Source organism: Cherax quadricarinatus, chromosome 13 (genome assembly GCF_038502225.1).
Source record: "Cherax quadricarinatus isolate ZL_2023a chromosome 13, ASM3850222v1, whole genome shotgun sequence".
In the NCBI taxonomy this organism is placed as follows: Eukaryota; Metazoa; Arthropoda; class Malacostraca; order Decapoda; family Parastacidae; genus Cherax; species Cherax quadricarinatus.
In genome coordinates, this window is record NC_091304.1 from 13,355,800 (window position 1) to 13,368,690 (window position 12,891).

The 12,891-nt window shown below is 40.2% G+C and overlaps 1 protein-coding gene across 6 annotated transcripts in view; it reads right to left on the minus strand.

Annotated features, from left to right (window-relative positions):
- LOC128688628 (procollagen-lysine,2-oxoglutarate 5-dioxygenase 2-like) overlaps window positions 1–12,891 on the minus strand; it is a 123,125-nt gene that overhangs the window by 18,359 nt on the left and 91,875 nt on the right. For 4 of the 6 annotated variants that reach the window (XM_070084527.1, XM_070084522.1, XM_070084525.1 and 1 more), the window contains exon 13: window positions 12,272–12,376. In XM_070084527.1, the coding sequence (XP_069940628.1) occupies window positions 12,272–12,376 (105 nt within the window). Of the gene's footprint in view, window positions 1–4,696; window positions 4,847–12,271; window positions 12,377–12,891 lie in introns of all 6 variants that reach the window. The other 2 variants (XM_070084524.1, XM_070084523.1) reach the window with 2 other exon arrangements.

The following is a 12,891-nucleotide window of genomic DNA, read 5'->3' on the forward strand; positions in this document are numbered from 1 at the left end:
CACCCCCTCCATGTTTTAAATACGGGTACTCCCACCCATTTTGATCCTCGTACTCATACTCTCTCTTGCATCGATCTATCAGTCTGCTCTTCCTCCACTGCACTAGACTTCACCTGGTCTGTTCTACCAGACTTACATGACAGCGATCATTTTCCGATCATTCTTACTTCTCCTTCCTATTCACCACCTTCCCGTAGCCCTCGCTGGCAATTTGATCGGGCAAATTGGGATCTTTACTCACACCTCACTGCTTTTAGTGAGGTTCCTTCTTCATCCTCCATTGATGAGCTCCTACACATCTTCTCGACATCAGTTTATACCGCAGCTTCTCATTCTATACCCCAAACCTCAGGCAGGCATTCTCAGAAGTGCGTGCCTTGGTGGTCTCCTGCTTGTGCTCGTGCAGTACGTTTGAAACGTGCTGCATGGGGCAGGTACCGGTACAATAGAACCGCTGAGAGACTTGTTGATTTTAAGCAGAAGCGTGCGATCGCTCGCCGTGTCATCCGTGAAGCTAAACGCACTTGTTGGCGAGACTATGTTTCCACCATCACCTCTGCTTCTTCTATGAGTGCAGTCTGGAAAAAAGTGAGGAAATTGAGTGGTAAATACTCTCCTGACCCGGCTCCTGTTCTACGGGTCACTGGTGTTGATATAGCAAACCCTCTCGACGTTGCCATTGAACTTGGCACACATCTGGTCCGTATTTCCCGAGGGCTCCATCTATGCCCCTCGTTTCTTTCCTCAAAGTCTGCCAGAGAGTTAGTACCCTTGGACTTTTCTTCTCTCGGAGAAGAACAGTATAATGTGCCTTTTACACTTCAAGAACTGGAGGCAACGCTCTCAGCTTGCCGATCATCGGCAGCTGGGCCTGATGACATTCATATTCGTATGTTACAACATTTACATCGGTCAGCCCTTGTAGTCCTCTTACACCTCTTCAATCTTATTTGGGCACAAGGAGTTCTTCCCCAGCTGTGGAAATCTGCCATTGTTCTCCCTTTCCGCAAACCGGGTACTACAGGACATGATGCCTCCCACTATCGCCCCATCGCTCTTACAAGTGCAGTTTGCAAAGTGATGGAACGCCTCGTAAATCGACGTTTAATGTGGTATTTAGAGACTCACAACAGTCTCTCCGCTAGTCAATATGGCTTTCGTAAGGGTCGTTCTACCATAGACCCCTTACTACGCTTGGATACGTATGTTCGTAATGCCTTTGCGAATAATCACTCAGTTATTGCCATATTTTTTGACCTTGAGAAGGCATATGACACAACTTGGAGGTATAATATTTTGGCCCAGGCCCATTCCTTAGGCCTCCGAGGCAATCTACCATCCTTCCTTAAGAACTTTTTAACTGACAGACATTTCCGTGTTCGAGTCAATAATGTTCTTTCCCCGGACTTCGTCCAAGCTGAAGGTGTCCCTCAGGGATGTGTTCTAAGCACAACACTTTTTCTCCTTGCTATAAATGATTTGGCCTCTGTTCTTCCACCCAATATTTGGTCATCACTCTATGTTGATGACTTCGCTATTGCTTGTGCAGGCGCTGACTGTCACCTTATTGCAGTTTCTCTCCAGCATGCGGTCGACCGTGTTTCCACTTGGGCCACCACACATGGGTTTAAATTTTCAAGTACCAAAACTCACCAAATTACTTTCACTAGACGCTCTGTTATCTCCGATCATCCTTTGTATCTCTATGGCTCCCGTATCCCCGAACGTGATACAGTCAGGTTTCTAGGCCTTCTCTTTGACCGTCGGTTAACCTGGAAACCTCACATTACCTCTCTGAAGGCAACTTGTCACAGCCGGCTAAACCTTCTTAAAACCCTTGCTCATCTTTCCTGGGGAGCTGATCGTCGAACTCTGCTTCGCCTACATTCAGCCCTCGTTTTATCGAAACTCGATTATGGTGACCAGATTTATTCCGCGGCCTCTCCTGCTACTCTCTCTAGCCTTAACTCTATCCATCACCAAGGCTTACGTTTGTGCCTTGGTGCTTTTCGCTCTTCCCCTGTTGAGAGCCTCTATACAGAAGCAAATGTTCCATCCTTGTCTGATCGCCGTGATGCCCATTGCCTTCGTTACTATGTACGCTCTCACGATCTACACAATCCTTCCATTTATAGAATGGTCACCGATATTAGTAGACATTCTTTATTCGTTCGCCGCCCCTGTTTGCTCCGTCCCTTTTCTCTTCGCCTACTTTCACTCTTGTCTTCCCTTCAGTTACCACCTTTATATGTTCATGTAGCATCTCACTTTTCCCTACCCCCCTGGGAAGTTCCAGCTGTTCGGGTCTGTTCTTTCTCACTCCCTTGCTCGAAAGCTCAACTGCCTACGGTAGCTTCCCGCTCTCTTTTTCTTGATCACTTCCACTCTCATTCTCATGCCACCGCTGTGTACACAGATGGCTCTAAGTCTTCAGACGGCGTCGGATTCGCAGCAGTGTTTCCGGACAGCGTCGTACGAGGGCATTTACTATCTTCAGCTAGCATTTTTACTGCTGAACTGTATGCCATTCTTGCAGCACTTATTCGTATCGCATCTATGCCTGTGTCATCATTTGTAGTAGTCTCAGACTCCCTTAGTGCTCTACAGGCTATACGAAAATTTGATACATCTCATCCCCTAGTTCTCCGTATCCAACTTTGGCTACGCCGTATCTCTACCAAACATAAAGATATTGTTTTTTGTTGGGTCCCTGGTCATGTCGACGTACAGGGCAATGAACAGGCAGACACTGCTGCGCGGTCAGCAGTATATGACCTACCAATTTCCTATCGAGGTGTTCCATTTCTGGACTATTTTGCTGCAATAGCTACCCACCTTCGCACCCGTTGGCAACAACGTTGGTCAACTCTGCTCGGTAACAAACTTCATTCTATTAAACCGAGCATAGGTTACTGGCCGTCTTCTTGTCATCAGTGCCGAGGTTGGGAGACCACTCTCTCCCGCCTTCGCATTGGCCACACTCGTCTTACTCATGGGTATCTCATGGAGAGGCACCCTGTTCCTCTCTGTGAGCAGTGTCAAGTTCCAGTATCGATTAGCCACATTCTGTTAGACTGCCCTCTCTATCAACGAGCACGCAGAATTTACCTCCAACGTCGTCTTCGTTCTCCTACTCTCTCTTTACCTTCCCTTCTTGCTGATGGACCCTCCTTTAATCCTGACTCTCTCATTGACTTCTTGACAACGACTGATTTACTCCACAAACTCTGATGATACTTTTCGCACTCCCCTCAGCCCTTTCTGGTTCAGTCTCTTGCTGCCCTTTACCCTTTCACCATCCACTGCCCCGCTGTTATCCGTAACCTGTTGCTCATCCATCTCCCTTTTGCCACCTGATGCCCTCGCTTCCTTCCTGCCCTGCAGCGCTGTATAGTCCTTGTGGCTTAGCGCTTCTTTTTGATTATAATAATAATTCAGCAACATAATTACAGAATTAACCTAGGATGAAGAAGGAAATAGGCACAGCAAGCTTGGACACATTATCAGTGAGGTAATCTCTTTACTTGGGCAGCTGAGTTAAGAATTTTGCTGGCTAGATTTGTTTTAATAGTCAAGAATTAATTTATTTTATTGGCTCTCTCTGAGATTTGGAGGGAAGGTTCATTACATTTAATTAGAACTATTTCTTCAGATTTGGTTAATTTACTAGTGCCTAATATCTGAGAAAATGTTTTCTAGGTCTTCTTTTTTTTTTTTGTATCTCCTTCAATAAGGATGAATCTGTTGGCATAATATCTGTTTTGATTTCTTCTTGAGCTCTGCAAGTGCAATAGTGTATCTCTGCTCATTCTTTAGGTATTAATCTTAACTTATACTGCTTCTCATAGCTATGCTTTCTATTAATGGATCTGAGGGTGGTATCAGTCAGCCATAGGCTATTTAATGTCTTTGTTGTCACCTGTTTGGTTTTTAACAGCAATGTCTGCTGTAGAGGCTTTGCACTGTGTGAAGGAATACGTGAACATTATAGTTAAGTCTGTAATTGTGCAGTTCTCTCTGCTAGTTAATGTTGCTGATTGCCATGAGTTCTGACCCTGTAACCACAAATAAGCAATAAATGTTTATGCCTCATCCCACGCCTGGGGTGGGTGGTGAGGCCAGTATTGTTGCGATTTTAATAAATGTGTTCCTTCTTCAAGAGGATGTTAGTGAGGGGCTCTTCATCAAAGAAATTGAATCTGTGTTCACTCCTTCCTTGGCTTGAACCTGACTGTCTACCATTTCCCTTCCCCAAGTGCTATATGACCATTACTGGTTTAGTGGCCCCCACCATGAATGTAATGTGACTAGTACACAAAAATCTTCATCAAACACAAAACTAAAAATTGGTTACCAAGAACCTACACTGCTTAAAACAGAATTTTAGTCGAGATGTCTGTGCACTTCTGATAAGGCAACTAGGGAATGAATGATGGTGAATGTTTTCCTTTTTTCTTAAATTGTAAATAAATGAAGGGGTATGCTCAAGATTACATTTAAATATGAAGTAGAAGTAAAAAAAAAATAATAAACAGGGTAAAAATTAAATTATGGAATACCTAAGTATTATTAAAAAATTTTTTAGTTAACCTGTGTAAAAATTAAATATTTATGAAGCTTTCAGAAAATAAGCTTATTCATGCAAACAGCCACTATAAATTATGTATGGCATGGAGATGCCAGTAGTCATGCTAACTTTTTTTAATATAAACCCTACATAACGATCATAACCAGTGAAGATCTTCTTGGCCATTGGTGCAACCAACTTAGTCATGATCTCCTGCCAAACAGCCCCAAGACCAACGCTATGGAGCTCTGTCTGAGGGGGTCCATCCTTGTACCTGGGCTGATAAAGGACCATGAGATCAAAGGAAGTCAGAGGTTACTACTAATCTTTGCTCTGAGGTACTCGCAAAGTTATATGAATGTTCCTCCTTCCTGGCTCTTACACATGTAACACCAATACCCTACAAAATGTGACTACAAATCTGGTAAATGTTGAGAACATTTATAATGTTTCAGACCACACCTTTCAAGGGAGGTGCCTTGAAGCCACCGAGAGGCTCTTGATCCAAGTAATTGGACCAAATCTCCAATTCCTTGGATCAAAACTTGTTGCCTCCCATTCCCAGGCACTGCATGACCCCTGAAGGTTTAGTGTCCTGTAAACATAAAAATAATCAAGACCCCCTACCTTTTTTTTTTAAATTAACCCTTTCAGGGTCCGTGCCGCAGATCTACGGCTTTACGTTCAGGGTCCAAACCGTAGAGCTACGCCATGAGCTCAGCTCACTCTGATAAGCTGTGAGTGGTAAACCCCTCAAGGAAGGTTCCTTGATGTTGGTGAGGGGCTCTTGATTTAGGGAATTGGATCTGTGCTCCAGTTCCCCGAATTAAGCCTGAATGCCTTCCACATCCCCCCCAGGCGCTGTATAATCCTCCGGGTTTAGCGCTTCCCCCTTGATTATAATAATAATAATGTGAGTGGTAAATTTGGGCCTAGATTTGAGAGAATACATCTGTGTGGTATGTGTGCACCACATGAAACAAATCCTGCAGCACACACTGTATAATGAGAAAAAACTGAGACCGTGATATTCGATTAAAACAGCGACTTTGCAGTGTTTTTTCGTATTTTTTTTATAGTTGTATTTGCGATTTCTTGGTCTCATTTGATAGAATGGAAGATATATTACAGAAATAGAGATGATTTTGATTGGTTTTAGCACTGGAAATGGCTTGAAACTGAGCTCAAAGTAGCAGAAATGTTAAATTTTTGTCGTCGTTCAAGAGTAAACAAACGACCTCGCACATCTAATACACGCCAGCTGGTGGATCTAATATACATTCACAAATGTGATGATATTTATACAATTATTACAATATTGCATAACAGTAAATCTTCTATTTATTGGTTTGAATAAAAATTCATTATATGAATAAAAAATCAAAATGGAATTCATTTGTAAAGCCTCAAAATGTAACTAATGAACAGAGGAAATATTAGTTTAGTGCCAGGAATGTCTGCATTGTTTATTCTGGACCCTGTTTTGAAATTGGAATATTTTGAACTTTGTGTTAAATTGGCCAAATTACCAATTTCTGATCTTTTTGATTATAATAATAATACCAATTTCCCATCACTTTATTTTGTAGTTGAAACAGTTGACTGGGCGATTTATTGTACTCAATTGATAGAATAGAAGTAATACTAGTGAAATAGCTGAGAATTTGGTCAACTGGAATAATGTAATTGGCCTAAAATGGGTGTCAAAGTCGGCAAAATCGCAGATTCATAAATATCTCTGACACATCAAAATTCGCGAGAGCATAATTTCATCAATTTTCCATCAAATTTCATACTTTTTGTTTTATTACCTTCAGAAAAAGATTCTCTACCATTTCATAAGAAAAAATAATTTTTTTTTTAAATTCTTGGACCCTGGTGTGCACTTTGAAATTTGGCCTCTGGACCCTGAAAGGGTTAATACGAAGGTTACCTAACAACAGTTTTCTAGAAATAACAAAAAAAGGCACAATACCGTGACTGGAATGATACACAAATAACCCGCACATAAAAGAGAGAAGCTTACGACGACGTTTCGGTCCAACTTGGACCATTGACAAAGTCATTTTGTCAATGTGCGGGTTATTTGTGTAACAGTTTTCTAGTACAGTACAATAAGCTCCTCTCTTGTAACCCTAATATGTTCCTGAAAATAGTTACTCAAGTGTAACTCAGACTACTTTTCCATGGACACTGTTATAATCAGAGATGTATTCCCAACCATAATACTCTTTAATGCCATGGTGAAGTGAACAGGAATCCTTCCTCCATAAGCCATGAGTGTCATAAGAGGCGACTAGTAACACCTGTATAATTTACTAAATGTAAAAAAGTAAAAACTTTCATTTGTTCTTTTTGGGTCACCCTGTCTCAGTGGGAAACAGCTGATTTTTATATCATGCCAAGATAAAACCATTCCCATTACTAAATTTACTAACTGTAATATTGTTATATGTTCTGTACTACCTCACTGTTATCTCATTAATCACTTCAGTGGCCTGGTGGCTAAAGCTCCCGCTTCACACACGGAGGGCCCGGGTTCGATTCCCGGCGGGTGGAAACATTCCGACACGTTTCCTTACACCTGTTGTCCTGTTCACCTAGCAGCAAATAGGTACCTGGGTGTTAGTCGACTGGTGTGGGTCGCATCCTGGGGGACAAGATTAAGGACCCCAATGGAAATAAGTTAGACAGTCCTCGATGACGCACTGACTTTCTTGGGTTATCCTGGGTGGCTAACCCTCCGGGGTTAAAAATCCGAACGAAATCTTATCTTATCTTATCTTAACTTTTATATCAGTACACAATAATGTATATTAAAATGTACTGCTCCATAAATTGTCAATATAGAGTAAGAATTAAGATTAGCCTGCCTGAAATGCCTAGGCATGCTAGTGGCCTTTGTAATTAATATTTTATAATATGTAAACTACACACTGTAAGCTTTGCAAGGAAATAAACACTCATTTTCAATAAAGCACTAAACCAACAAGGGTCATGCAGCGCTGTATGAGAACACACAAGAACCCCTACACCCTCTGGTTTGTTGTATGGGACAGGTCTGATTCAGTTATTGGAATGCTATAAACCACAACAAATCATTCCTTTTATATCCATTTACTCATGTGCAAATTAACTGTATTATAACTACTACTACCACTAGTATTACACCTCACTCTAAGCCTATATATACCCTCTGTGTCAATGTAGTGTTTGTAATGGCTTGACAAAGCTCTTGGAGAGCAAAACGTTGCCACAATAAAATGTCACAGTTGCACTTGTCCTTTTACTTTACATACAATCATTCCTGGTTATTTTTTGGTTATTATCCAAAAAATAGAGTAAATCTATTTTTGTGTGATTAAGAATTCAATACGGAAAGCATGTGTAATATAGAAGAGGCCTGGGGACCTGATTAATGAAAAGAGGAAATGGTGTTTTAGTGCCAGGAATATCTACATTGCTTATTTTGGACTATTGTTAAATTGGTATTTTTTTAATTTTGTGTAAAATTGCCTAAATTAATTAATTCTGTGCACTTATTGAGTGGTTGTGCTCAATCAATAGAATGGAAGATATACTAGCAAAATAGCTAAGAATTTTGTTGAATGGAGCAATGAAATTGACTTAAAATAGGACCCAATATCGGCAAAATTGCCAATTCGCTAATTGTGCCAAGACTGCTAATTTGGCACCTGTGTAATTCTGTAAGTTTTCCATCAAATTTTGTACTTTTATGTCATTATCGTCAGAAAATGATTCTCTACCATTTTAGAAGACTTTTTTTAAGTACACAGTGAGAGCAATATTTATTTTGTGGGTCTGGACAGTGAAAGGGTTAAATGCAATGACTATGATATTCAGACTATTTGAGAGCATCTTGCAATAAAATGATGCTACATGTATAATATTTGAGATGTAATTTTTTTTTTTTTTTTAACAAGTTGGCAGTCTCCCACTGAGGCCGGGTGACCCAAAAAGAAAATCCCCAAAAAGAAAATACTTTCATCATCATTCAACTCTTTCACCTCACTCACACATAATCACTGTTTTTGCAGAGATGCTCAGAACACAACAGCATAGAAGCATATACGTATAAAGGTACACAATACATCCCTCCAAACTGTCAATATCCTGAACCCCTCCTTTAGAGTGCAGGTATTGTACTTCCCATTTCCAGAACTCGAGTCCGGCTATATAAAACTCACCGGTTTCCCTGAATCCCTTCACTAAATATTACCCTGCTCACACTCCAACAGATCGTCAGGTCCCAAATACCATTCGTCTCCATTCACTCCTATCGAGCACGCTCATGCACACCTGCTGGAAGTCCAAGCCCCTCACCCACAAAACCTCCCTTACCCCTTCCTTCCAACCTTTTCGAGGACGACCCCTACCTCGCCTTCCTTTCCCTACAGATTTAAATGCTCTCCATGTCATTCTACTTTGATCCATTCTCTCTAAATGACCAAACCACCTCAACAACCCCTCTTCAGCCCTCTGACTAATACTTTTATTAACTCCACACCTTCTCCTAATTTCAACACTCCGAATTTTCTGCATAATATTTACACCACACATTGCCCTTAGACAGGACATCTCCACTGCCTCCAACCACCTCCTCGCTGCTGCATTCACAACCCAAGCTTCACAACCATATAAGAATGTTGGTACTACTATACTTTCATACATTCCCTTCTTTGCCTCCATAGATAATGTTTTTTGTCTCCACATATACCTCAATGCACCACTCACCTTTTTTCCCTTGTCAATTCTATGATTAACCTCATCCTTCATAAATCCATCCGCCGACACGTCAACTCCCAAGTATCTGAAAACATTCACTTCTTCCATACTCCTCCTCCCCAATTTGATATCCAATTTTTCTTTATCTAAATCATTTGATACCCTCATCACCTTACTCTTTTCTATGTTCACTTTCAACTTTTACCTTTACACACATTCCCAAACTCATCCACTAACCTTTGCAATTTTTCTCAAGAATCTCCCATAAGGACAGTATCATCAGCAAAAAGCAACCGTGTCAATTCCCATTTTGTATTTGATACCCCATAATTTAATCCCACCCCTCTCCCAAACACCCTAGCATTTACTTCTTTTACAACCCCATCTATAAATATATTAAACAACCATAGTGACATTACACATCCCTGTCTAAGACCTACTTTTACCGGGAAGTAGTCTCCCTCTCTTCTACACACCCTAACCTGAGCCTCACTATCCCCATAAAAACTCTTTACAGCATTTAGTAACTTACCACCTATTCCATATACGTACTTGTAACATCTGCCACACTGCTCCCCTATCCACTCTTATCATATGCCTTTTCTAAATCCATAAATGCAATAAAAACTTCCCTACCTTTATCTAAATACTATTCACATATATGATTCAATGTAAACACTTGATCTACGCATCCCCTACCCACTCTAAAACCTCCTTGCTCATCCGCAATCCTACATTCTGTCTTACCACTAATTCTTTCAATTATAACCCTACCGTACACTTTTCCTGGTATACTCAGTAAACTTATTCCTCTATAATTTTTATAATCTCTTTTGTCCCCCTTCCCTTTATATAAAGGGACTATACATGCTCTCCGCCAATCCCTAAGTACCTTCCCCTCTTTCATACATTTACATTAAACAAAAATACCAACCACTCCAACACTATATCCCCCCCTGCTTTTAACATTTCTGTCATGATCCAGTCAGTTCCAGCTGCTTTACCTCCTTTCATTCTATGTAATGCCTCACGCACCTCCCCCACACACACATCCTGTTCTTCTTCTCTCCTAAAAGATGGTATACCTCCCTGTCCAGTGCATGAAATTACTGCCTCCCTTTCTTCGTCGACATTTAAAAATTCCTCAAAATATTCTCGCCATCTACCCAAAACCTCCTCCTCCCCATCTACTAACTCCCCTTCTCTGTTTTTAACTGACAAATCCATTTGTTCCCTAGGCTTTCTTAACTTGTTTAACTCACTCCAAAATTTTTTTTTATTTTCATTAAAATTTCTTGACAGTGCCTCTCCCACTCTATCATCTGCTCTCCTGCACTCTCTCACCACTCTCTTCACCTTTCTTTTACTCTCCATATACTCTACTCTTCTTATAACACTTCTGCTTTGTAAAAACCTCTCATAAGCTAACTTTTTCTCTTTTATCACACTCTTTACTTCATTCCACCAATCACTCCTCTTTCCTCCTGCACCCACCCTCCTATAACCACAAACTTCTGCCCCACATTCTAATGCTGCATTTTTAAAACAATTCCAACCCTCTTGAACCCCATCCCCCCACTACTCATACCTGCACCAGTCCACCTTTCTGCCAATAGTTGCTTATATCTCACCCGAACTTCCTCCTCCCTTAGTTTATACACTCTCACCTCCCTCTTACTTGTTGTTGCCATTTTTCTTTTTTCCCCATCTACCTCTTACTCTAACTGTATCTACAACTAAATAATGATCTGATATATTAGTTGCCCCTCTATAAACGTGTACATCCTGGAGCCTACCCATCAACCTTTTATCCACCAATACATAATCTAACAAACTACTTTCATTACATGCTATATCATACCTTGTATATTTATCCTCTTCTTCATAAAATATGTATTACTTATTACTAAACCTCTTTCTACACATAGCTCAATTAAAGGCTCCCCATTTTCATTTATCCCTGGCATCCCAAATTTACCTACTACCCCCTCCACAACATTTTTGCCCACTTTAGCATTGTAATCCCCAACCACCATTACTCTCACACTTGGTTCAAAACTCCCCACGCATTGACTCAACATTTCCCAAAATCTCTCTCTCCTTTACACCTCTCTCTTCTCTAGGTGCATATACGCTTACTATAACCCACTTTTCACATCCAACCTTTATTTTGCTCCACATAATCCTTGAATTAATACATTTATAGTCCCTCTTTTCCTTCCATAACTTATCCTTAAACATTACTGCTACTCCTTCTTTAGGTCTAACTCTATTTGAAACCCCTGACCTAATCTCATTTACTCCTCTCCACTGAAACTCTCCTACCCCCTTCATCTTTGTTTCACTTAAAGCCAGGACATCCAGCTTCTTCTCATAACATCCACAATTATCTCTTTCTTATCATTTGCACAACATCCACGCATATTCAGACTTCCCACTTTGACAATTTTCTTCTTATTCTTTTTAGTAATTATTACAGGAAAAGGGGTTACTAGCCCATTGTTCCCGGCATTTTAGTTGACTTTTACAACACGCATGGCTTACGGAGGAAAGATTCTTATTCCACTTCCCCATGGATATAAAAGGAAAAGTAATAAGTCCAAGAACTATTAAGATAAAATCAAAGAAAACTCAGATGAGTGTGTATAAATAAACATGTACATGTATGTGTAGTGTGACCTAAGTGTAAGTAGAAGTAGCAAGACATACCTGAAATCTTGCATGTTTATGAGACAGAAAAAAGACACCAGCAATCCTACCATCATGTAAAACAATTACAGGTTTCTGTTTTACACTCACTTGGCAGGACGGTAGTACCTCCCTGGGCAGTTGGTGTCTACCAACCTACTGATGTAAATGTATTCTAAAAGTAAGAAAACTACTTACATGGTAATACTAACACATCTTAATTAGGAAAAAAAGATAAATTACAATTCACAAATTGACATAACAGCTTACATTATTGCTGCCATCAGACCAAATCCCATAGTCTTCAAATGTCTCAATCATCTCCTTGGTATAACGTTCCTTGAAGAGTGGGAACCAGTACACATCCGGGCAAGGCTGCAGAGATACAAGCAATTTCTATGAGCTATTCAGCCTATAACATCTTGCATTCACGATTTTTCCAATTTCAAAAGTAATTTTATAGCCTAGTGAGAAAATAAACCATAAATAAAAATGTTGGAAGAGGGAAATATATAGCAGACATCATAAATATGCACCCACATAAACAGATCACACAGAAAATAAGACCTCTTACCATAACCTATTTAGAAATAAAATACTGAAATATGCACGGGTTCCTCATCTAAACTAGTATTTTATAGGTCTGCCCCTCTTCTCAATGCACTCCCTAAGTCTCCTAGGCACTGATAAGGCTAACAGAGAGAACAGAAGAGTCAATACTCTTCTACACTTGCTTACTTGGACTATAGATTTTAGGGGTTACAGAACATTGATGTCACGAAACTTATATTTAATAAACTTTTGAATATTCTTTAATGGATTTAAATCCCTTGAGTTTCCAGGCCAGTCATTAAAAGTACAGTAACTCTCTATCTTTGTCTCTGACAGTA